Source organism: Ciconia boyciana, chromosome 3 (assembly GCF_034638445.1).
Source record: "Ciconia boyciana chromosome 3, ASM3463844v1, whole genome shotgun sequence".
NCBI lineage: Eukaryota > Metazoa > Chordata > Aves > Ciconiiformes > Ciconiidae > Ciconia > Ciconia boyciana.
Genome location: NC_132936.1, coordinates 35192636 through 35219954, shown reverse-complemented (window position 1 = coordinate 35219954; position 27319 = coordinate 35192636). Strand labels below are relative to the sequence as shown.

At 38.8% G+C, this 27319-nt stretch overlaps 1 protein-coding gene across 2 annotated transcripts; it reads left to right on the top strand.

Moving 5' to 3' along the window:
* Positions 1-25981, top strand: SLC17A5 (solute carrier family 17 member 5). Of its 2 annotated transcripts, none has more exons than XM_072855297.1 (11): positions 1-317; positions 3862-4058; positions 5486-5719; positions 6219-6306; positions 9125-9211; positions 10464-10582; positions 11468-11626; positions 14383-14515; positions 16183-16330; positions 22013-22103; positions 24275-25981. In XM_072855297.1, exons 1-11 carry the CDS (start codon positions 257-259, stop codon positions 24410-24412), a joined length of 1455 nt encoding a protein of 484 aa, XP_072711398.1. In that variant the 5' UTR covers positions 1-256; the 3' UTR covers positions 24413-25981. The 2 variants fall into 2 exon arrangements, with proteins under 2 accessions (XP_072711398.1, XP_072711399.1); XM_072855298.1 differs by lacking the exon at positions 1-317 and adding an exon at positions 1380-1519.
* The last annotated feature ends 1338 nt before the right edge of the window (positions 25982-27319 follow it).

Below are 27319 nucleotides of genomic sequence, written 5' to 3'. Positions count from 1 at the left end.
GTTGTCGCAGCCCCTGCCCTCACCAAAGATGGCCGCCGAGGGCAGGCCGGGAGCGGCGCCGCGCTGCGGCTGAGGCCGTTTCCGCCCGCCAGCGCCAGTCACATGACCGCCGGGGACTGCAGCTGCCGCTGCCCGGCGCCGGCGGGGCAGAGCCGGGCGGGTGGGCTGCGGCGCGGCGAGCCGCGCCCCCGTCCTCTCAGCGGTGGCGGCCGGCGGTCTGGCCCTGGGCGCGCTGCGCGGTCCGGGTGGCAGCGGGATGGAGACCGAGGAGGGAGAGGATCGCACCCCGCTGCTGAAGGAGTCCCAGCCCGGCACGGGTGAGAGGACCGGGAGACGCACCGGGGCTAGCTGCCCCGGCGGGCCGTGCCCACCCGGGCTCCCCCCTCGCTGCGGACCTACCGGTCCGGGGCCGCGGAGCCCGGCGGCGCCCTGGGGGGCGGGCCGGGCCGTGGCGCCTCCCGGGCGGCGCCGCGCCCCGTGTGTCGCAGCGTCGCGTTGCCATGGAGCCGCGGGACCCGGGCCGAGAGCGTCCCTGCGGGGCCGGTCCCTCGCCTGCCGCAGCCGTTGCTCGCCGGCGCGCGCGGCCCCCCTGTCAGGGTAACGGCCGCCCCGGGTCCCGCGGCGGCGGCTCCCGTGTCCGCGGCCTCGGGGGCTTCGCCTCCCGCTCCGCGCCGTTAAATGCGTTTGATCTTGAGGACGCGGCCGTGTCGGAGAGCGTTAGCTTAAGCACGGCCCTGCGTCCTGCCAGGGATGGGGGCTTTGTCCTCAGCACTGCTGGCGGGGAACAGGCGTGCAGCCCTGTTACTTAACTCACGTGTAAATACCTGCCCTGGGCTTGGTGTCTCCTCAGTGAAGACGGGTGGGTAATTCCAGCTTAAATGCCGGCCCAGCTATTAACGATTGCTGGGGTCCACCGAGGTTATGGCAGAATTTCATTTCAAGACAGAATTTGACTAAGACTAATTGCTTGTTATGGAACTATGGAGAGGAAGGAAGGTGAAGAAGGCACGAAGATAATTATAGCAGAGGAGGATCGTTATGGGGTCAGGGCTTAACAACAGAGCTAATGCATTTAGGGGACTGTCTGTGCTGTTTGGTTTCCCAGAACAGAAAAACTATAAAAAGTAAAGTAAGATTTTGAGTTTCTTCAGTATGCCATGCAAAAATACTCTAACCTACTTGGGAAACGTATAACTGCAGCAAGAGGGCTGCTAACAAAATTACTTAAAAGTGCCAGAAAGAGAGAAATTTGAGTTCAAGTCGGTTATTAAAGCAATACGTTCTTAAGTTTGCACAATGCATCATGCTCCAGTTGAGGTGGTTCACCTCACCCACAAGGAAAAATACAGCAGAACAGCAACTTCCTTTAACTGCTGTGCAACTTGCAGCACAGACCTATTTTTTTAACTGCAATTTAAGAATATTGTTCAATTATAGCTACTACTATAGCTAGTATTATAAAACATGCCCCTGAAATCAGAATTAACTGTAGATGTAGAACCCAACACCGCCAATCAAGGTAAGGCCTTGAACATCATGGTTAGCTGCCTTAAACTTTAGGGGGGGTGAATGTCTGTGTCTCTGATTACGGTCATCTCCTGAAGAGGTGGGTGATTGAAGCGCGTCTGGAATCTTCTCGAATCTTCTGTTCTGTTAACTTGATCTAATATTCTCAGGTATTGCAAATGCACTTAGTGGAAAGACAGGGAAGCAATAATTTAGCAGCCATTTGTTTTAGACTTACAGATCTACATGTTTGTTAGATTTTTATGATAAACTATTTACAGTTTAAAAGTGTGACATTAATGATCTTAAGTTCTTGCACATCTGTTTTGTGGAGCTTGCTCTCCAGACAAGGTGTATACCAGTAAGAGGTTTCCAGAGGAAGAGTAACGGATGTTCCAGTTAATCTGCATTTCCAAGGAAGGGTTACTTCGTTAGTGTGATATTCAGCCTTCTGTTATTATTGTTTAACCCCAGCAAATACAGGCAGTGGAAAGGCTATATAGCTTTACCTGTAATTATATTCATTGTTATAAATTATATGACTATACATTTTCTACTTAAGGCAAATTGCTTTTTAAACAACAATAAAGGACAATGAAGCTGCTTGACTAGTTTTTATGCAGTAAGCACTTCCTGCTTTTGGCGTTTATTGTTTTTAAAATAAGCAATAAAATCTTGGCTGCTCTCCTTCATGTAATTTAAAAATCAGATATGCCTTTTCCAAATGCTGCTAAGGCAAGACTTGCAATTACCGCAGATCTGGAAGACGTTTTGCATATTTGCACAGTAACCTCACTTATTACTCATTTACTGAACAAACATAGCAAACACAGCCTCTCTGTGTCATTTTAACAACTTGTGTGGCCATAATGAACATAAAGTTGGTGAGGATTAGAGACTTCAAAAATGGGAAAGTTCTACCACTTTCATGAAAAATACAGTCTTGCACAAAGGCTCTGTTGGTGTCCCCACTGAAAAAGACAAAATTGCAGAGGCTCATTCCTTGTTTCAAAGAAGTAACTGGGAAGGGGAGAGTCTTTAGATAGCTTGTCCACAGGGCATGCTTTTTGCTTCTTACTGCAGATCAGAGAATCCAGTCAAGACATATACTGCAGTAGCAGATGAAGCTTCAGTCAATCCTGTTGTTCATAGATATACTTGTTCTATTCATCATTTGAATTCTGCATAGTCAGAGAAAGATGTAGACTGATGTAATATCTGCAGGTGCTGATCCCCAACCCTCACAGAGTTTCAGACATCCAGGTTATAAAATTTTCTGTTGGCACCATTGTTTCCTTATGGAGGGGGGAACTCTACCCCCTAACTATTTGTAAATTCAACAGATTCTTCAAGTAGTTTCTCAACAATTTGACATTTCTGCTCAGTAGGTTCAGGCATTCCCAGTTCCTAAAGAGTATCTGCAGAGCTATAAACTATATTTTGTATAGATACAAAATTTATTGCCACTGGTGATGTGCTGGCCAATTTACAGCTCAACTCTGATCTGAATCTCCTGGTACTGATGAACGATCTCTGCCAGATGCTGCTGCATACTACTGTAGAAGGGAATCAATAACTGTGTTACACTACGACGCCTGGTATCTGGGTTTAAACAGCTGACAGAGTCAACTTAATGCCACAACACAGATTTTATGCTGAATCTAAGACTTGTTTTCCTTTGTCAACTTCATTGTTGTATAGTGACTGCGGAAGAGGGGCATAATGGGCAACTGGGAAACTTGCTGTTTCACAGTGCCACCGCAGTGTTTGCCGTTCCCCTTTCTGCTAGTTTTCTCTGTTTGGCAGCTGTCAGCAAATGCATATGCCTTTATAAGCAAACTTATAGAAGGAAAACTTGCCGTAGAAAACAGCCTGGAATCTCAATGACTCTTCTTTAACACTACTTTAAGAGTCCCTGTTTTTCTTGAACTGTTTTCACATATATGGCAGGCTTCCTGCTAATCTTGGAGTTTTTTTAGTGTGAAGTTCTAATTTGAATAAATATTACTGTATTTTGGAGAGGACTTTTGAAACCATGTTTCTAAATCCATTTCCACAGACCACACACCACAATTCCACTGCAGCCCCTACACTTGTGCGGGTAGCTACGAATTGACTGAACAAGAATTACGTTTGTTTTGCACATTGGTAGAAAAGTGAGCTTCCCCCCTTCCCCCCCCCAGCCTCTACCCCTACTGAATGCACCCCTTAAGACTAGAACAGTTAGCTTGTTTTCTTGCCTATTTTTTTCTTACCCATAAAATTTCTGAGATTATTAGTAAAAACTGCTTATCAGTTGTTCTTATTTTGTTAAGTTCTCTTAAACCAAAAATTTTTCATTTACTCTCGTTTCAGTCCCTGCATGCTGCTCAGCTCGCTACAATCTAGCACTACTGGCCTTTTTTGGGTTCTTCCTCCTGTACGCGTTACGTGTGAACCTAAGCGTTGCTCTGGTGGATATGGTAGAACCTAACATGAGCTTAGCAAAGAATACAACTTCCAATGTGTGTCCAGAGCATTCATCCACCGTAAATGTTCCTCGCAACACAACGGTGAGGTCTCATGTGGCATGTAAAAGTCTTTTTAATAGAAGTCTGTGATTGATGACTCATGCTGAGGTGGCAAGAGAACAGGATGCTCTTTACCGGATGGCCTTTTCAGTGGTTCTTTTAAAGCTATGCTGAAAAATAATAGCCTTGAATGACTAGCTAATTTAGAAGTGCTGTGCTCAGGGTCAGGTTTTTTTACGTACATCCTTTCTGTGCTATTCCTTACAAATTGGCTAATCTAACCTTGTAGATCTATTATGACTCACTGTTCCATATGCCAGTGATCAACTGTTACTGTTACATCTGCGTCAAAGCTCACATCACTGTCCATATTTGCCTGTTCTTTGTATAGTCTCAATGGCATGAAATTTCATTACAAATTAACATGTAATATTTTTCTCCTCACTTCTTTGATCTCTTTCCCAGATCATGATTCTTGTCTTTATGTCCTTTATCTCTGACTTCCCTTCCAGTAATCCTTAAAATCACATTTCTTAATGGAACAGAACTGTTAGATATGAAAAAACGCTTTAAAAAAAACCCAAAAAAACAACTTCATGAATTTGGACTTGCATAGATCTCACCTTATAATTGAAGTTTATTACCAAGCGCTCTTGCCATCTTCCTGCCTTCATTTTGTTTGCTTGTTTAGAGGTCATTTATTATTTATCATGAGCAAATTATAACTGCAAACTTTATGGGAAGAAGATTTTGTCTCATCACTGCTGTGAAATGTATGCTGCTTATTTACATGCTCATAAATTGGGCTTTTGGAAGTGATCCTAAACTTCAAAACCAATTTATTGGGCAACAGTTCATGACTTCTTGATGACTTCCTTTATAGCTTCAGGCTCCTTATCTTGATCATCTTCGCTTTTATTACTTTGTCCACTAAACTCATCTTCCCTCTGCTGTGCTTGTCCCATTCTTCCACCTACGCTTGTGAGTCTTGTCCTTGGCTGCTCTATTTCTTATTAAATTTAAGCATCTGCATCTCCTTGTTTGCTTTTCTGTCCATAAATTTTCTGCAGGAAAAGCCATTTTCTAGAGCATGACAGGATGTCCACACTGTGATACAGAAGTGGGATTCACACTCACGCAGACTACAGAGTCTGTACCTGTGTCACCTAACCCAAGTTGCTTAGAACTCAAAAAGGGATAACTGCCTGAGCACTTACATTTCACGTTATGATGATTTTCATACTTGGTCTAGATATATCTGGACAGACTAAACTACCTGAATTAGCTTTCAGCATAACTTCTATTGCAGTATAGATGTGTGTAGAGGAAGGAGATCCTCGGGAGGAGGCCATGAAGGATTTGTAATTTAAGTGTAAAGGACTAAATGATGGATCAAAGTTATATAAAATATGGTCAGAAAAACTGCTATTTTGAACTTACTGCATTTTGGGTTTTTTTTCTCTTTTTAGGGGGAAAAATATTCTTGGGACGCTGATACTCAGGGATGGATCCTTGGTTCTTTTTTCTATGGCTATATCATTACTCAGATTCCAGGAGGATATCTTGCAAGCAAAATTGGAGGGAAGCTTTTACTGGGGTTTGGCATCTTTGGTACTTCTGTGTTCACCTTGCTTACTCCCTTAGCTGCAGATATGGGAGTTGGCTACCTCATAGCTGTTAGAGCCTTGGAAGGACTGGGAGAGGTAATCCTTTTTCTCTATGTAACTTGAAAATGTTTCTGAATAATTTATTAATAAATTGTAGTGATTAGACCCTGTGGGTGTGGGTATGCTGGAGTGGTATATGGATTGTTTCATTTTGAGTAGCTTAATTTTAATTTTTTGAATAATTAAAACATTTGCCCTGTATTTTAGCCTAGGCTTTTTGAATAAGAAAAACGGTTTTTGTAAGAACACTTGAGACAAAACTAGAATTATCCCTTCTCATTTGTCAGAAACCAGGAGCTCACAACAGTATGGTTTGTATTCTTGCAGCTTTTCCAGTATATAAAGAATCAAAAGCAGGAGAAATTAATTCTCCCTACTTTCTCTCATGCCTTGCACACTTTTTTTAAAGTGGTTTCTTGCTAAACAAGAAACAGATTGTACTACTGCTTTTTAATGAAATATGCTTTGAAACACGCAAAGTTGAAGGGAGTTCTAAAATTGTTACATTTGAACAGAATTAAATGTTGTTTTCTAGGGTGTTACCTTCCCAGCTATGCATTCAATGTGGTCTTCTTGGGCTCCTCCACTGGAACGCAGCAAGCTCCTTAGTATTTCATATGCAGGTGAGAAATTCCCACGCTGATAACAGGATTATACATTTTTACTGCAGTAACAGGGAAGATTGACATATCAAAGGGATTTATATTATAAATTTTAATCAGCATTTAATCTGGAAAGCATAACATTGAATTAAATCTTGCTTTGCACTCATAATCTGCATCGATTCATGGCTCTTATAACCCTGAGAAAAGGTATTGATCTGCAACTAAGTATAAGCTTCAGACTAACTTTGGTATAAAGTCATGCAAAGAGTTACTGTGAAGCTGATTAATAGAAGATACTGTAAATAAAGGAGTTTTAGTATTAGGAACAAAAAAGCTGGGGCAGAATCACAGGACAGAGGTGTTTGGTTGGTTTGGGGTTTTTTTTTTTAAAGTGTTTTTGGAGGAACTCAAGGAAGAAAATGTCCAAGGTCCCAGGTATTGCTGCAAGAGCTCCACTACTCCCTGACCAAATTCTTTTAGATATTCTACGCATGGAAGGTGTAAGTTTGATAGCAAATTTATTTATTTGAAGATTTGATGTTACACAGGATTTTTGATTTAGCAGAGTGATACAAATTATACTGAAAGCACAGTAGAACTGTAAGTTAACACTTCGCAAAATATAGCAATTGCAATACACATTTGCATTACTGGTCTCTAATATGCTCACCGTCATGACGCTGGGAATCCCCAGTCACTGGGAAGGAATACGTGGGTTGAAGGCAGCTCAAGTCTTTTGTTCTCTTAGAAATTCTGTTGTTAGTTTTTTAGTTTTTATACTTTATGTTGGACTGAGCCACATATTCACTCCCCTCATGCTGGTCTGGCTAACTCAGGGAGACAGCCACATTTTTAATGAACTCCGGGAGAAACATTTACACCACCAGCTGATCCACTCAACAGTTGATATAGTCAGCTGATCCACTCAAGTGACATAGCTGTTTATCTAAAACAAAGGCCACCCTCTGGTCCCCTTTGTGTTGAGATAAAGTCAGCTGTCTTTGCAACAGTTGTGGTCAGTCACACCCTGTATTATTCCCTGAGCTTCATGGGCATATTGCTCTTGCCCGTCTCCACTGAGCCTTCGTCTGTTTTAGGGGCTCATTGCTCAGTCTCATAGCTTGATGCAGTATTTGTGGGACAGGTGAAAAATGTAGCTTTCTAAATTTACTAGTCAAAATTTATTTTGTTTCTTTGAGGATTACAAATTTTGCGTTCATTTAATGAAGTAATGATTTGTTTTACTCAGTCTTGTTAGTATTAATTCTGTTACAGTTTTCTTATTCGACCTGGGCTTCATCAAGAATACAGGGCTATACCACGTAAACTGCAGCTACAGTTTCTCAAGCAGCTAAGCCAGTCTAGTGGCTCACTTGTGCCAACAGGAATGAAGCCTTAATCCTATCTTCCTCACATTTCCTCACTTCCCTCCTAGCCAAGTGTCTCATTCCTTCCTTTGTGCTATTTCAGGCACTCATCAGACCCTTCTATGAGCCACTTTAACCCACCTAATGCAGCAGAAAGCTTTTTCTCTTTTTTTGTATCTGTTTTCTGCCATATTAGTGAATTAAATCTGCTTTAAAAGTAGTGTTCATGTGAGAGCCAGCACACAAGTTAAGCAGAGAGCACAGAGTTGGGATTGACATCTACTGCATTTAACAATTGGGAGCTTTTAAACTGTCCTTTTGTATCCGGTGAAACTATATGCTAGTGTACTACTGAGAAGAGGCTGTGGCCTTGAACTGCCGATTGTTAGCATTCACGGATGGATAAGGCATCTTGTGTAAACTTAGCAGAGTGTTTCCTTTTCCCCACAGTTTCATGGTTGGTAGTCATGTGGTCTGTGGTTTATTTAATCATGATCATGTTGATTTTCTAAGAGAATATATGATTGAGGTTATATGTAGTTGTTATTTTAATTTATATTTTGCATGAAGTATGTGTTTTTGTTGTTCATGGTTGAAGCTTTCTGCCTCAAATAAAAATTATTGTTTCCATGAAGATGGAATCTAGGCAGCCAGTGTATCAACATAATATAATGTTTTCTGAGTTGAGATTAGGTTTGGAGAAGTGATCGTATAACTAATGTTGAGAGACAAGGTCTATTATTTATCATCAGTAGAGTTCCTAAGTATGTGAATAATATGAGTCGGGTTTCTGGTTTAAATTGGGGGGCGGAGGTGGAACCCACCATCCTTTGTAAAATGTATATTGAATTATAAACTGAAGAATAGCTCTTTCCTGCTGTTGGCTTGTATCTGAACTGGAATCTGCTCATCTTTCCCTTCTTCCTTGCCTGATCCTACACCCTGTTGAATTCAGGGACCATGGGATTTGAACCTGCTGGTTATATGGCTGCCTTCTGGCTCTTGTTTCTAGCATTCCTGTTTCTGTGGAGCTAGTAGGAGTTATGAGAAATACAAACTGATTATATCAAGTCAGAATATTTCCCCCCGCCAAGTCCTTCATTGTACTGTGGTCAGCTCTCTCTTGTTTTGCAGGAATGCCAGTTGACTAATTTGCATTGTTTTGGATGTACTAGTCCATCACTTTATTGGAGATGAATGTGTCAAGAATGCCTGTCTTTTATTCTTTTATTGCCTTTTGCTTGTAATTTTGGATGCTTAGGGCTTTGTGACTTGGAGCTGCGAAAGCAGCTTATTGTGCCTGTTTCTTTAAGGTGAAATGGCAGCCCTCTAGTGGTGGTGACAAATCTTTTCTGCATGATTTATTATAGAAAAATAAAATAAAATAACTGTGAAATGCCACTTAGTTTAAGGGGTCTATAGGACATCTAATTATTGTTTTTCCACTTCGTTTTGCATTCTTCTGGTAGGTGCACAGCTGGGAACTGTTGTGTCTCTGCCACTATCTGGTTTAATTTGCTACTATATGAACTGGGTTTACGTGTTTTACATATTTGGTAAGTGGTTTTGGTTTTTTTTTTAATTATTAAAAGTACAGTCCATATTCTTTTTTAAAAGCGTGGTATATTATAAAACTTATTTAAAGTTTTAAAAACGTGTTTGACATGTAGGATTGCTATTTTATTCCTCCTGGGAAATTAGAGATATTTAAAGCTAAGCAGATTACTGTGTGTGGCTGTGTAAGCCTTGCTTCCAATGAGCAAAGCTGTCTCTGAGTTGGACAAAAGCTGGTACAAGTCAAATGCTCTTAACTCTCCCGCCACTTGGAAACAGCAGGCTGAAATTTCTTATTTGAAGTGTGAAATTGAGTTAATAACTTTAATCCCAGGAACAAACTTCTACTCTGAATGAAAGAACATGTGAAAAGTTGCTACTGCTTTAAATGGAAACTGTGTGGAAAATCTCTCTAGCAGTCATAGGAACCCTGAAGGAATGCCCAAAATACAAGGCATAGCATGTTAACTGTGAGTTATGTTCTAGAAGAAGCTCAAACACAGAAAATACTTTCTAGCAGCATGTCATAGATCTAACTGATGCTTTTTATAGGTCTATTTACATGTCTGAGCCGTTTCGTATTCTGCATGGGGAAGGGAGAATCAGAATAAAAGACAAGGGTTACACTTTCCTCAACAAAACCACCTCCAATTTTTGCATAAATAAAAAGGGTTCAAAACAAAGAATTGGACAAAATGAAATAAGTTACAGTGTTATAGTTATATAAAAGTACAGTTGATTTGGACTGACTATTGAAAAGTTACCTTTTTCAAATGACAGTTCTGGGGTTTGGCTTAAAAAAGAGAAGGAGGATTGGTACATCAGTTAAGCTGTATGTAGTGATACTCCGTGTATGTGCACAAAGTATTTTTTGTGATTAAACTTAATGTGAATTTTTATTTCCTCTGGGTGAGCCATATCCTTTGTGGCTGTTCCATGCGACTGGTAAAAATACAATATGTATGTGTATGCAACTTTCTTGCTCTATGAGGCACTTCCAAGAGAAAGAAGAAAAAAAAACCTCACAAAACCCCACCTTCCTGCTTAGTTCTCTTTATTGTTTATTACCTCTAAATGTGCATTGTTAAGCTGCTTTGGGGAACAACTGTTTGTAAGTAGATAGAAAAATAATGTTAATTAAAATTAGAGTATTTGGAAAAAGCTTCTAACTAAATCATCTGAGAGTGTTATTCACTCCATATAATTGCTTATGTTTTTGTTTCTATCTCTTTACCCATCTTTTCCCAACAATAGGTACACTTGGCGTATTATGGTTCTTCTTCTGGATGTGGTTGGTTAGTGATACACCAGAAACTCACAGAAGCATTTCACATGCTGAAAAAGAATATATACTCTCTTCTTTAAAAGATCAGGTACAGCACTTGGGCATAGTCGTACTGACTTAAGTAAGAACATAAACCACAAATATTGTAATTAGCGTCATGCTGTATTGATGTCTAGAAAAACATCCATAATCTGAGATAGAGGCAGAATTTGTCGGACAAAAAATTACAAATACAGTGCAGTTGTGTAAGTGAGAAACAGTCGGTAATCACATAAAGCATTTGTAATAGTGCCTTTTGTCACAGATGTTGTTCCGGTGCTTTTTAAATAAAAAGCTCAGGTCTATCACTTCTCTTTAAACTAGATCCAGACCTGTATAATGTCTTCAAACTTTGCAATAGAACATTTTACAACTTTTTTTCAATGTGTCTTCTAGAGTAAGAAAGAGATTACTGTTTGCGGAGAAAACATTTTGAAAATGCTAATGAGCCAGTTCCTAAAGTGTACATAAGAGTTTATTCCTGTGACTGGGGATGTGTGTTTACAACCTGTGAAGCTGGCTGAGAGGCCAAAGTTAATATCTAGGATTGAGTAGGAAAGATTCAGCTAAATAAACACGAGGGGTGACTTTAAGTATTTAATCATTTATAGTAAAAGCAGGAGGCAAAGAATCTCAACAAGGGAAGGCATACTTTTTGAAATTCTGATTACAAAACATAATAGTAATTGGTTTACTTTGCAATAGTAAACAACAGAGGTGTAATATACATTAGTATACCTTCAGTGAGAACTGAACACGGTAATTCATTCACTGCTGATGACTTGCATCGATCAACTGAGACTCATTTTGTGCCCTTCAGAATGAATGATCAGCATGGATTTGGGGAGGATCAAAACACTGTACTTAGTAAATGTTCATGTTGATGTCCTGATCACTCTTTCTCTTCCCTTTTTCTCTGCCTCCTGCTTGCTAGCTTTCTACACAGAAATCTGTTCCCTGGAGACCTATACTGGAGTCCCTTCCACTCTGGGCTATCGTTGTGGCACACTTCTCTTATAATTGGACTTTCTATACACTTCTTACACTCTTGCCCACATACATGAAGGAGATCCTGCGGTTTGATGCACAGGAGGTGAGATAAATAAAAATATAGTCACTTTCTTCTGAATTAAAGAAATGAAGTAACAGAGATCTTCCCTGCTGTTTAGAATAGAGGAACCTGTTTAAGAACCTTGGAATGTAAAAGTATAGCTGGGAAATGGTAAAATAAATCCCCACAATTAAGTGAATGCATCGAAAATGTTGCCTGCCTTGTAATTTCCACTTTTTTTCAGGACTTATTTGGCATTTAGCTTAGTGCTAGCTTTCGAGCTCATTTTTCTGGTTGAAGATGCATGTTACCCATTTTTAACTGCTCTGATTTAAAACAATAACTATAAAAATATTTTTCTCCATTACATGGTTTATATGATTGCTTCAGATTTTATAGCTTGTTTTATGGCTTCTGAAATACTATCTTCTACTTCTTTGCTCACTCATAAAGGAGAACATTTCCAGTTAAAACATAAAATTAAAACTAAGGAAAGCATTGGACAAGTGGCATTTTTGAAAGTATTTTAAGGGCAGGGGTGGAGGGGAAGGGGAGGAGCTTCAGTCAGGTTGGATCCCTTTCCGAATTGTCACTTTCTTTCCTTTCCTCAATGAGCAGCAGAGGTAAAATACCTTTTTTTAGTAACGTAAATAGGATGAAACAAAACCATAGACTTAAAGTCCAGAAATAGTGCTTTTCAAGGACATTTTAAAAATGTAATTATTTATCAGGGAACAATTATGGGGTTGGGGGGTGGAACATTCTTATTTATTACTTGACTGTACTGGCCTTTCTTTAATAAGAAAGGTTCAGTGATAGCATAGTTTACCTGGAGAAGCTGGTACAGCTCAAGTAAAAAGGTGCTCAGAAATTTCAAGAAGTTTAGCATAGTCTTTTCCTGGTTCAAGACATGAGTCTGGTTTAGAGCAAACTGAAGATGCACGCCATGCAAGAAAGAGGTGATGCCAGCAATCTTGGGAGGAAAAAGTGGGGAATCTCAGCGTTGGAAGGGAAGGTTGCAGTAGGGCAAGCTGCAAAATGGCTGGAAAAAACTAGCTGAAGTTGCTGGTTGGGTTCCTTATTATGCACCTTGAGGGAATACCTGCGTAAACATCTATGAAAGTAATTTGCTACAACAGCCCTTGATTGCATGTGTTGTGTAAAATGCCGTTGCATTAAATGCTAACAGGTTCTGCTGTGAAGTGGTTTGCTGTGTCTCTGGGTTATGTTTCTTCTTTTTGGAGTGACTTAGAGTACTGACTGTGGTGAACATTTAAAAAAAAAAAAAAAAAAGAAAAAGTTTGCATAATAGTGTTGGACTAACTTTGTTGCCACACTTTTAGATGGAAATTGCATTACTGTTTATTATACAGTTGGTACTGTATAGTTCACTAGTTTCCATCCTATAATAAAGGGATTGGTTAAAAATAATGCTGTGTCTTTGAATAGTGCTTCAGAAGAAGTTGGGTTTTTTATTACTGAGACTATCTTCTGTTTTTCAAAATTTTACTTACTGCTTTTGAAAGCTGAGCATTGAAACACAACAGGCAGCATGTTTGAGTGCTGATAGAGTGGATGCCATGGTTTAACCCCAGCCAGCAGCTAAGCCCCACACAGCCACTTGCTCACTCCCCCACAGTGGGATGGGGGAGAGAATCAGAAGAGTAAAAATGAGAAAACTTGTGGGCTGAGATAAAGACAGTTTAAGTAAAGCAAAAGCCATGCATGCAAGCAAAGCAAAACAAGGAATTCATTCACTCCTTCCCATGGGCAGGCAGGTGTTCAGCCATCTCCAGGAAAGCAGGGCTCCATCACGTGTAATGGTTACTTGGGAAGACAAAACTCCAAATGTGAGGATGTGTTTCTGGTCTGATTTCAAATTAAATTTCCTAGGGAAGCTTTTGCTCCTTCTTTGACAAACATACGTTTTACAATAGTGTATAACATTAGAGTATTCCTATCCAATAGCTATCCAAATACCTCTTTTTAATCACAGATTAGGTCAAATTATAGCTCTGTTATCAGTAATTATCCATAATTGTATGGAAAGGCTGTAAACTTTGCAGCTTAGTAGTACCTTTTGTTTCCCCTCATCAGAAAAACATGCAGAATCAGGCAGAAGTCTCTAAACAGCTCTTGTTCAAAGTAATGAGAGTTAACAGGTGACTTCAGTGTAAGTAATGATGTCAGGTCCTGAATAATAGCTTTGCTTTGGAATCATAGGATGTCCAGCCTGGATCTGATGAAAGTCCTAGTTCTGTGTCTTGTCTCTGATTACAGCCAGCATCAGATGTTTGAGCAGACAGATACAGGATAATGAAATGTTGAAGAGTTATAGTAGCACAAAACCCTGAGATTCCATATGGCTTTCAAAATTCTGAGTAATATTTACAGCTTCTACTTACTTCAGTAACTCACTTGATAGCCTGTCCTACTTGAAATTGGTGTTTCTGGAAACTTGTATGACCAGGTTAATGTCCACAAGATGCCTTCATGTATAGTTTTCTTTCTCCTGAACACAGTTGCTGATTTAAACCTTTGAGTTTTTGGTCTGGCTGCATTGGTAGTTATGGAGTACGTCATGTAATGGAAAGTTTACACATTGGTAAATTTAAAATGCTTTTGCTTTTTCTATCCCTAGGTTTTTTCTCTTATGGTAATACCAACAATAATTATGTGGATGGATGGTTTTGACACCTCTGGTTCAGTCTCTGTTAATGCTCTAGCACAAGTGATTTTTCAGCATATTGAATTGTCATTTCAGTATTTTAACTGTCTTTTTTTAATCTCCTTAACAGAATGGGTTTTTATCTGCCCTACCTTATTTTGGCTGTTGGTTATGTATAATTCTGTCTGGGCAAATTGCTGATTATTTACGGGAGAAACAGAACTTGTCCACTGTTTGTGTTCGCAAATGTTTTACCCTAATAGGTAAGTGCAAGCAAGTATCATCTCTGTTTGGAACATATCGTAGTACCAGTCTGGGAAAAATGAAGGGTTCAGGAGAGTAGTGTGATATTCTGCTGTGAGATTAGGCAGGATTGTGCATGGCTTGAGAGGAGCAGATTTATTTGCACATTAATTTGTCAAGAGTAAATCCCATCTTTTTCCATTAAAAAGTAAGCCTATTGGATAAGAGATTGCCGAAAGCTTTGTTTTGGTCAAGGTACATCATTCTTACAAGCAAACTGATTAAATAAATGGTCGGGTAGAATCACCATTAAAGTGGTGATAATTGCTTGACAGAATGATACCTTGTGAACAGCTTTCTCAAACTGAGACGGGATATTCTGCATGAGCCTATTCCCAGCCCTGTGTTGTTCAACATATTGTTTATTTAAGACTTAAGTAACTGAATAGGAATACAAATATTGCAAAATTTACAGTTGCTACCAGGGTAGGAAAACCAAATAGAATCCAAAATGGTCTTGACTAACTGGGAGGAGAGATGATCTGAAATCACCAAGAGATCAACAAGATCAGGTTTTTAAACGAATAGAGGTAAAAGGCTGTATTTAGGAAGGAGAAGTTGATTGCTGATTAAAAGAGGGGGAAGGAGAAAGAAGGAAAAAAAAAAAGATATTAGGCACAGGATCCACACAAGTTGCAGCCTGCTTGATGTATGCCCATCCTTGCTGCCTTCTCAGTTCTGTTGATTCAATTGCTTTCTTTAAAGCAGCTCTTATAATAAACTCTCAAGCATTTTTTAAATTTTAAGCCTACACCATTTTGGTGATCCAGTTTACTGCAGGGCCTCACACCCAAGTATGTATGACTGAGGGGAAAACGTTCTGTTCTATTAGGAAAAGCAGGACTGTTAGGTTGGCTTCATCAACAAAAGCATGTACTTGGAGCTGTCTACAGAGATCATGATGGGGTCATGTAAATGGGCTCTGGTACTGGGAAATGGGTACCAGAGTTAACTGCAGACAGGAAGCAGCATGCTAGATGGCTGCTAAACTTTTCCAATACCTGATGTAGCATCTCTAAAACTAGCCTGGGTTCTCTAAATTGTACAGTAGGCTCCAGTATAGATATACCAGACATTCAGATCTTGTAAACGTGAAATAAAACTCATTCTAGAAGGTGCCTACAGGAGAAATATACATATATATATATATATATGTATATGTGTGTATGTATTTGTATTAACCCTTCCAGCTCTACCTTATTATGATCTGCAGAAGTCGGTGTTTGTTCCTGAAACCTGAAGAGTTAAATGGGGATAATGTCTTTGCAGTGCACTGTTCACCTACCAGTGTCAGTGCGGCTTCTATTATTTTTATAAAAATAAATACAATTAATTTGTGAAGTCACTTTCAGTATCTGTTGTTTTTTGCTAATTTTTTATCTAGCTGAAGTTTGTTCTTTGCAGCTAGAGTGGGATTTTTCTGGTCTGGCTACTGTTTCCTGAGGCAGCAACAGGTTTGTAACCCATCTGCTCTTCCTTACAAGCCCACCGTAATGCATGTAGTGCAGTGCTGGATTCTGTACACTAGGTGGTGGTGGAAGTTGTATAGAAAATGTATACACAGCTTAGAGCCTGTTAATGTCTCTCATGTTAAAAGTACATTGATTCTGAGATTTCTGTCTTAAAGGAATGATTGGACCTGCGGTGTTCTTAGTAGCAGCTGGATTCATAGGCTGCAACTATGCACTGGCTGTTGCATTCGTGACTATATCAACAACACTAGGAGGATTTTGTACATCTGGCTACAGCATCAACCATCTGGACATAGCACCTTCGTAAGTATTGCTGAAGCTATTGTTAGTGCACATGATACATTTATGACCACTTTTTTTTTGTATGGCTGGGGTGCCTGGGAGATTTAGCTACAGACCATGTGCTGTACAGACCTGGAATGTAAACACTGTCAGTGACTCAAGTTTACAGTTTTATGCACTGTATTCACAAAAAGTGCAAGTTTGGCAGAGGATATGATATGAACAACAGTTTAGAATAATTCCATTTTTGATCTTGCAGTAATAAATGATGCAGTTCCTGTAATTATATTTACTAGATTTTTGTCCTGTTTGATTCATGATCTTAATAGGACAGTGTTTTTGGAACAGCACAATACAATCAAATGTTTCACTCTTTTAAACTTTTCCATCAGACCTATCAACCTTTAGCATGAACATTACCATATTTAAGCACTGTGGTACAGCCAAATTATTTGTATTTGAAAAACATTCTATACACTGGTATCAAAATCTTGTTATAAGTAGGTGACCTGTTATCAGTAGGTGATGAATCAGATATGTACAATTGCTCTTAAATGACTAACTTTTAAGAACAGAAAGTTAGACTCCAGGCTGTAATTTCTCCAATGTGTTACAAATTCAGAATCTGACAGATCCATCAGTTTCCCGAAGAGCATGGATGTATGTGTATTCTTTTGAAAGTTCACATAAGCATTCTTTGCACTGGTAAAAGTTGAGTACTTTGCTTTATCATTCATTTACCTGTTGGCAGTAGCACTTAGATATGATCAGGGTCAAATGGCTTTATGACCAAAGAAGAGAGTGTTTCTGTATTAATGTGTAAAATGAAAAGTGTAAGTGAAGAGGGAAAAACATTTTGTAGAAATGTTACCTAGAAAAACATTCTTAAGATCTGGACAACCTCGGATCCAAATTGAAGATGGTATCCAGGCTTTGGTAACTGGAAGGATGGTGGTCATGTCTACAATGATGGACAAGTTTTGACTTAACAGATTGATATGAAATAGTGGGAGCCCAATTAATCCTGGCAGGTGAGATTAGGTAGCAAGCAAGAGGGAAGGTGTCAGTGGCCAGATATAAACAGCTTGTACTATGAATTGAATATGAAAGTAAGAAGAATAGCTTCTGTGATGCACTTTGTTTTAAATCAAGTAGAATTATGAATTTAGAAGATGTAGTTAAGGCAGGGCCTGGGGTATTATGAGGCCATTATACAACTTCTGTTTCAAGCTTAGCTTTGCAGAACTACAACAGTTAGTTTCCTAAAAATGTAAAACATTGGCTAGGAGTTGGAATTATTTATTTTATGTCTCTGTGTTTAAAAATACAAAACATAAGCATTAATGTCAAAAGACAGTACTACTGTAAATTACTTAATGGCAGAACTTGGATATCTGTGCAGTTTTGATTTGCCTCCTTTTCTCTGTGCATCACAAATTAGTCTTTGTGTCATTGTTGTAACATTCCCCTGCAGAGGACCTTTTCTTCACTCAGTGCACAGGATGGATCCTACTCTAGAAATGACTTAGCATTGTGTAGAAAGGGAGACTGGCATTCGTTCCTAAACCCTCTGCCTCATAGCTGTAGTAGTTGGAGAGCATATAATAGCTGAGGCAGGGCATTACAGGAGAAAAGATGGGTCATGTTTAAGGTAGCTGAACATTGCTCTTGGGAATTCAGTTCTCTCAGTGCTCTGGCACAGAGTTTGTATGTGGTAAGTCAGTTGGATCAGACTCTAGTGTGAACATCTGTGAGGACCATGTTTGTACCCTCTGGCTTTAGGAATCTGGACACTTAAGAGTTCTTTAGTTATGAAGAGTGATGGGAACGTCTTGAGGCTGGTTCAGACTACCATAATATGTAAAGGGAGTCTGCAGCAGCTGGAGTCCAAACTTAAACATCTCAGCTGAGAAGCTAATGTTGGATCCAGTGAGACTAATTGAGGCCTAGCTGATTTATTGCTTGTTTTCGTATGCCTCTTCAAACTATTAAGTTCTGGTTTGCAAAAATGGTATTACTCAGAGTGCGGACAGAAGTCAGTGGAGCTGTGCTTTGAATATATGAACAATGCTGTTAAATACTCTCAGGATAAGATCCTGAGGATCTCAAATCAAGCACCCAGTAGGTACATACATTCTTGGCCTATATTTTCATTTCCTATCTATAGGATGGGTTTTACGTTGTCATCTCCATCTCTCAAGTGTTGTGAAAATAAACTAGTATTGTTAAGAGTTCTACTGGAAAGGGTTTGGGATGATTAAAATTCTGCTTGCAACAGCTGAATAATATGCAGAAAGTAAGGCTTGGGTCCATGCATTGAGCAAGTGAAGTGAAACAAAATATGAAATGGTGTTCATGAAGTGAGTACAATTCATCATGTCCACTGAGTGCAACAGAGCTGTCACAGGAAAAAGGAAATGGCACAACTGCGGTGTGTGCCTCTGTGAAGCATATGCACAAGGAACTTCTGTATGCAGGTGACAGCTGAGGTTTCCAGAACTAGGATGTTGTGTGTGTTTTCTAATTTGAGAGGTATTTCACTTTGCATTTCTAACATGTTTATTTCAGGGGTGAATTTATATATGACAGTATACAGAGTATTTCAGGTGTTGCAAAAAGCCACAAGAAAAAAAATCATGTGGCATGACACTGATATATGTCAGCAGGCATAATTAGATTCACCACATGAACTGCTGCTGATCCCTCTGACCAAATCCCACTCTATTCTTCCTACCCCCAACAAAGTCCTGCTTTTATTCCCTTTGCATTTAAACCATAAAAGTCCCTCTAGCCCTTCTTTCCTCTCAGATAGGCTGAAGGGAGTGTACTGATTAAGAGTGCAGGAGAGGCAAGTGTCTTGCTGATAGTTCAGGAACTTTGGCCCGGCATTGCCTCGAGAGACAAATGGCTGCATATGTGAGAAAACCTTCCTGGATGGGAACATGGTCAGGGTGGATGCTGTTTTATTTAAATCAGTGATTCTCTACTCAGCACGTGCATGCTTTAATTCAGGGTAAATCTGTCCAAATGGAGACAGAGAAGGAAAAGGGCATGTTCTTGTAACAAAGGTTGTAGAAAAAAAAATGTATTCAAATACAGAAATACAAAAACATTAAGACAAGAGGAAAAAGAAGCCTTTTTTTTCCCCCTACTTAACTTTTTGTGACTGTCTGAACTTGGTTGGATGAAATGACCAGGGCAGACATTCACAATGTCAAGGAAATGCTTAACATAATTGTAAAAATCTGAAAATGGGGTCTGCATAAAATTGTGAAGGAAACCTCTGTAAAGAGTTTACCCAGAGCTCCATTTTTTTTTAATTTACTGAAAGATATTAGAATAACCAGAAATTATTCAAAGCAGTTTCAAAATGCACTTAAATGCCCATTTTAATTGGTTAAAAGTATGCTGACTAGAATAGCAAAGGGTCCCTTGTTGCTACTAAAACTTGCATTATACAAAAGAAATAATTATTATATTCACAGGAAAAAGTGAATGAAAATACTGATACTGAAGGAAAAATAATATCTGCTATGTGGTTTTGGTTTCTAACATGTATTTATTATTGAATTGGAGGGGGGCAGGGCCGGGAGGGAGACAGGATTGTTCTTGTGGCGAAAATGTATTCTATTCTAGCTCTTTAAATCTACATCAATATATTGCCATGATTACAATTTTTAGTATTGCTGTCACCATGAGCCCTCGTAATATTCCCATGGCTCTGTTATATACTAAACACTTCACATAGCTGGTTTTTTACTCTTGATTTTACTAATTAACTGCTCTGCAAATCGATTTGTATTTGGTTATCCCCACTATGTCATAAGAACCTGACCAACAGCTTACTGTTAGTCTTGCTCTACAGACGTGTCACTTTTTGCTTTCCCATTTCATATGGGAGTCTGCACTGTGCTGAGGGAGTGGCATAGCAGTTATCTGCATCAAACAGCGAGTGTTATCAAGAATGCAACCTATGTCAGAAACACTGGGCCTAACCAGAGGCATTTAGCCAGCAATTGATTGCCAAAGATCTTTGGTGACCAGGGAACTATTAAACTATGTTTAGTTTTGAAAGTGTGTGTTAGCAGTATTGTAGCGCTTAAACATGTTGAAAATAAAATGCATTTCATTCTACTTAAAGGCTTTAAATGGAGTTTTGCTATATGTGCTTATCTGCCTAAGGGAAACTTTCACATTCAGCTTCATAAAGGCTTATTAATTCTTAAACACTTTCCGAGATAAGAAGACTACATGCTACACTTGTAAGAAATAAGGATCATTTTAATTAAGGCATTGGAGCTCAGTCTAAAATACATTGCCATGCTTCAAACTGATATGTAGTGTTGACTTTCAAGAAAAAATCAACTAGTAAGCTGGGTAATTGATTCTCTTTCTCAGGAAAAAACACGTTTCTCTAATGTCATTGTACTGGATACACATATCACAACCTTTTGTAACAATGCTGTATGGCTGAATTCTCCTGTTTTGGTAAATAAAATGTCAAAGCTATGCATCTCTCTTTAGAGATGAAATTATATTTCTATTATGTTAAAATCAATGAGGACGTAATTTCACTCTGCTAAACAGCCTAAAATGATCACTGGGAGATAACTGCTTTCTCCTGTGGTAAACTGCAACTTAATAGTATTTTGTATGATTCTTCAGCCAGCAAATCCACCTTGAAAATCTGAACCACAGGAATCTGTGCTTTAGTGGTTGGAAGGTCGAGCTCTGCTGTAGAATGTCTAGCTTTTATTTCTCTTCAGTCTCTCTCACAAGTCTGCACTTGTGGTACAGTTTCAAACATGATCTTTCAGTATTGCAACACTCCTATGAGAGAGATCTTTAATTGCCTAGAGATGAGGTGCTGAGACTCAGACACCAAGCAAGTTACCAGCTTTTCCCAGCAAGTTTTTATGGCTGCTGGTGCATATGCATGCACATGTGTGTGATAGAGCAACATGTTCATGGAACAGGAAGCCTAAGAATGGAGCTGCAGGAATGGCAACCAGCGGAACTGGTTAAGTCAGACCCATGTCCCATCGGCCTTGACCCACAGAAAGCTGAAGGGAAGGACCGTCACAGCTCTCTGAACTCAGGTCTTTGGAACTTACACTCTGTAGTATAAGTGGGGATATCCATCAGTGCTGGTGATATTGCCTTCTCGGCAGACACTTTTTAGCAATGATATCTGAACCAACTCTTACTGTTGCCAAACAGCACTCTGTCATACTCCTTGTTGTCTTTCCACTTCAAGGCATGCAATGTTTCTTTTCTAACTTCTCCAATGGATCCATTCCAGACAGTTTGGTTGTGGCTTAGCAAAGGGGATGTGGGTTTGGATTATGGATCCTGAGCAAAGCCATGAGTAATTTATGTTAAATTCCATAACTAGCCTCTGGAAAATAGAGCCATATAGAATCATAGAATCATATAGGTTGGAAAGGACCTTTAAGATCATCGAGTCCAGCTGTTAACCTAACACTACCAAGTCCACCACTAAACCATGTCCCTAAAAATGTATGTACCAAGTTGTCAGTGAGTTGTTACTAGAATAAAAGCAAGCCATTCCCACTGGAATATTTGTGTTTTAATTTGTCTGTGTAATTAAGATGAGGCCTATGTGATCAGGTTAGGCAAAATTGTTTCCATGACTGATAAGCAGGATAAGTTAATAAGCAGCATTAACAATTTCTCTTGCAGGTATGCTGGAATTCTCCTTGGGATCACAAATTCTTTTGCTACTATCCCAGGAATGGTGGGGCCAGTTATTGCCAAGAACCTCACTCATAATGTAAGTCTGCTTACTATTTTTTCAGTTGTTATATTTTTATCTCCATTGAATGGAAATTCCGTCTTCTCAAGTCTGCAGTCATTAAATGAAATCTGGGTTATACATGTAAGCTGTACTGTTCTGTTGCTGTGAATGACTTAATTCCTAGCCTTTATTCTTCTGATTCTGATCAGGAAAATAGAGGTTTCTTCTTACTAAACTGTGGTTTAGCCCCAGTTGGCAATTAAGTACCACACAGCTGCTCACTCAGCTTCCCCACCCCCCAGTGGGATGGAGGAGAGAATCGGAAGAGCAAAAGTAAGAAAACTCGTGGGTTGAGATAAGAACAGTTTAATAATTGGAACAAAATAATAATAATAAATTGTAATGAGAAGGAAAACAACAAGAGAGCGAGAGGAACAAAACCCAGGAAAAAAACAGTGATACCACTGCTCACCACCCGCTGACCGATGCCCAGCCAGTCCCTGAGCAGCAATTGCTACCCCCCAGCCAACTCCCCCCAGTTTCTATACCGAGCATGACACCATATGGTATGGAATAGCCCTTTGATCAGTTTGGATCAGCTGTCTTGGCTGTGCCCCCTCCCAGTTTCTTGTGCGCCCGGCAGAGCATGGGAAGCTGAAAAGTCCTTGACTAGTGTAAACATTATTTAGCAACAATTAAAACATCAGTGTGTTATCAACATTATTCTCATACTAAAATCCAAAACACAGCACTATACCAGCTACTAGGAAGAAAATTAACTCTATCCCAGCCGAAACCAGGACGAGGTAAAATTGAAGACCTGTGTAGGACTTCAAAATTTTAGTGACTCACCCCTTATATTCTCTAGGAATAAAATGAATATGTTTTTATCACAGTAAAACTGTTAAAATTCCAGATAGATAAGACAGTTGTGGTATTATTTTAGCAAATTAAGACAAGTTCTCACTTGTTTGTTTAAAATCAGTCTCTCACGTGAGGTGTTGAGTTGTAAGGTCAGCATTTGTCAGATGAGTGAGAAACTAGATTCAAATGTGTGTTTTTTATGATGCATCCCTTTGTCCTAATCCTGTAATGTACATACATTCTAAGCTGTGTTAGTTTCACAAGACACCTAGCTTGAACCGTGTTAGATTTGACTTCCAAGGTGGTTTAGTCAAAGGGTGATTTGGAGTAGAAAAAGGGAGTGAGGAGTTGTTTGATTGGTTTTTTGTCATTGTTGTTTTTAAATCAACCATATGAATTATTCTAAAATCTTTTAAGAAAGGAAGATGGGAGGAGTAAGTTTATTGATACAGTTGAATTTTTGGCATTGGTGATCACTCCAATGATTTCCTTAAAAATATATGAAAATATTCATTAATACATGAATCCAAACAAATTAGTTCTTCCAGACATCTTAACAAGTGGGATTTTTTTTGTTTGGTTTGGGGGTTTTTTCCCCCATAGTAATGCAGCACTGTTCTAGTATTATTCTGGTTTTGTAGTAAGATTGTTTACAGGCTTGTTACAGTAGTCATCTGGAATGAAAAAAAAAAAAAAAAAGCCAAAAAAACCCCAACCTTAAGACATCTACAGATATTACTTCTTTATTTAAAAGGAAAAGAAGAAAAAAAACCCAAAGACCAAACAAACCACAGTTCTTTGCTACCCATGTCTTAAGGCCTTTCTTAAATACCAGAGTTTAGAGGATTCCTCTTGAAATCTGAGTAAAGATAGCTACCTTGTTTGGGCTAAAAAGCTTATGATTCTGGAATAGCCACATAGTAGTTATTAAGAATAGCTTACTGCATAGTGCAGAGCACTTCAGCTCTCAGATCACCTGACTTGAAAGCAAGGTAGTGTTTCCCCTTACAGTAACGTTCTCTGTGAGTTTGTGTAGCCTTCATGCAAATGTGAGTTTTGATATGAAGCTTCTGCATCTCAGATGATAAACTGATCCAGATAGTCTAATGCAATTCTGATAGGACTATCTGTGTAAGCTGTATTATTAAATTGAAGTTGACTATACTGATGATTTGATCTTTTATGTTTATGATGCTTTTATGTTGCTATGAAGTCATGCTGAATAGCATTTACATTTAAATAGGCAAGGCATGTAGCATCGGTTTTAAAATTACTTTTTCTTGAGTGTGGAGCTGCAAATTGACTGCATCTTTTTTTTTTCTTTTCTTTCCCTCTTTTCACAGAATACTGTGGGAGAATGGCAGACTGTTTTCTATATTGCTGCTTCTATTAATCTATTTGGAGCAATTTTCTTTGCATTATTTGCAAGTGGAGAAGTTCAGGACTGGGCAGTCAGTGGATATCACTTGCATAGAAACTGAAGGAGATGTTGAAATACCAAAGCTGTGCTGAATCCCAATGTGCTAGAATTATGTGACCAGAAAAGTGCCTTCCTTACTGATGCCTAGGAGTCTTCAGAGCTTTTCAGTTAAACTATTTTATCTGTATATCTTTTGTACTGAAAATCATTTGACAGCATATGTGTGCTATTTCCTAACAAGAAACTACTTGCATTAAATATAATAGTTTCATGCTAGGACTTGATATCAAATATATGATCAGAGACAACATTTTAAATTGGTGTGCTAAGCTCCAATTCTTTCCAGTTTTTAATTAATATTTTCTGAATTAATGTGTAGGCAGATGTTTGTTGATACTGAAATGAGAGGAAAAAGCAAAGTAATTATGTAGCACTGTAAGGAGGAATGGCATGCAAAGAATTGTACCTGAAAAAGTGCTTTGATTTCCATGATGAGTTTGATAGGTTTTTTGCTGTTTAAAAGTCTAGAAGAACTCTAGTTTTCTACAATCTTTTATAATGCTTTTATTTGGTCAGTGTTTTAATTGATACCTAAGAAATGCACACATGATTTTATTCTATTTTACGCACAAGTTTTCAATGTATAAACATTCCCTATTTTATGAATACAGCTTCACAACTGATACAGAGCAATGAGGAAGTAAAATGTACCGTTGTGACTGACAGAATAAGCCATGTGTTACTGTTCTCTGTGGTGCAGGTTTTTTTAAATAGGCCTTATTTTTATTCATCTGTGCAAAGAAGAAGCAGTGCAATTCTGGTTTAAATCTAGGCAGTGTGCAAGGGTGAACTAGAAATAGAATATCTGTATGCTTACCTTAAAATAACTTTCAGTTTGGCAGTTCATTTTTTGTCTCTTTGAATGAATGCAGTGGAATTCTTTCCTCTTGCATGTAGATCTATTTGTCAGCTTGTCAATGTAAATGCAATAAAATAAGGCCAGTGTAGGGAATAATGAGGAAAATCAGTTCTCTAACAGCCTTGTTTGCTAGTCAGATAAAAGTAGAGTAAAAAAGAACTAGTGCAATGACCTGATGCTGTTAGTCTCCTATCAACATAGAATTTGACACTCAAGAGCATCCTTTGCACAACATGCAATTAAATGCCACACAATAGGATTAAATGAAGTCTGTGAAAACAGTGGCCTTGTTAAGAACAAATGGCTGAATAGGCTTGTAGTCGCAAAGCAAAGGAAAATTCCTGTGCCAAAGATTCCTGGACTGGAGCAATTAGGTAAAAAAGAAAAATCACTGAGCTCTGGGTTTTTCATTTACCACCAATCCAAAAGAAAAGCCCAGTACTAAAGCTGCTCCAGTGGAGCCTACCTTCCTTCATTTCTAGGAAATGGCATCTGCCTCTTCTTTTTAGCTTTAAGAGCCATTTTGTTTTGACCTTCCTTGAAGTGTCATGTTCTCTGATGGTGGAACTATCTTTAAATCTGTGTTTGTGTCTGCAGCATTTCCACAATAAACAGTGTGAAGTTCAGATTAAATTAGTAGTTGTTCAGTGGGAGTATGTTAAAGCTATATTGTGTCTTCAGTGTTTCCACAATAAATGGAATGAATATTTACATGTGCATCTGTTGTTGGAAATTACTATTTCCCTGAAGTTAGAACACCATTCTCAAAGTACGCTGAACAAGATTGGTGACTGGATTAAGAGATGATTGATATTTTCCTGGAAAATTACCTGCTTCAGAAGTTTCTTGTCTAGCTTTATAGGTGAGTACTATCTTCCACCTGACACTGTATTAAAAGGAATAATTTCACTTTGTGTTTACAGAAATTTGTACTCTTTCAGTAGCCTTGGTTAAAAAGGAGGGGGGAAAAAAGTTCCAAAAAATAAACAAAAAAGTTTCTGGATATAGATTAAATCAATTTATGCCTTTGCTTTCTTAGAGATCATGAGCAGGGCAACATATGGACAGGGTTGCTATTTCACCTGTACTGAAGTTGGAAACATCAGCTTCCCATGCTTTTAGTCTTTTTCCTTGAAAACAGTTCAGTTGAATAGGAAAATTTAAAAAAGATATACTTAAGGGAGTAGATGCAGTAGAAGTGAATGTAGACATTCTCTGTATCACTGAAATGAGCCTGAACTGGATTAAGTTAAAACTGAATCAATTTTAGGCATATCAGCAGCTGAGCAGTCTAGAAATTTTTGACCAGCATACTAGATTTTGTTTTCTCCTCATGTAATGCACCATTAATACTAATTTTGTATACTGTATAACTTTTAAGTGAGCTTGGAAAGTGGGACTGAAAAAAATTTCTATATATCCTTATATTATTTCTAGACAACAGGCTACAATTAACTTAGTAGTATATAACTATTGCCAATTTTATTTTTAAAAGTATCAAAATATAGGATGGGATTCTTGCTCTCGATTCAGCAAGGCTCTTAACATAGCAAACAAACAAGAAAACCCAAAAAAACACTTAAGTTGTACCTTTCTGCATCATGCTCACAAAAAGGAAAATCTGTAGGAAAAAGCTGTCAAAATATTTTCTGCTAATCATGATACTGTTTCTATTGCATTGCCATGTTCGTGTTTGCACAGCTCTCTCAGTCAGTTTCATCTGTTCAAAAACATTTCTCATATTCTGTATTTTCAGAAGTAACAAGGGTTTTGAGTATCTCTTGTCTGAGTTCACCTGTGTGACAGGATCTTGACAAAAATTGGGCAGGTTTTTTGTGGTGACTGTTTTCCTGTGATTGTTATTTTTTGCTGCATTTTGTTAACAGGTATACCAGAGTAAGAAGTCGTGCTCTCCGTTTCATCAAGAACCCTCTAACTAGGATGTCCACCTGGAATGAGGGAACTCAGTTCAAAACCAGATTTCACCCATTTCAGAGCAGGAGTTGAACCACTGCTTTGGGGGCATATCTTAGTGTTGCCAGGTATTTT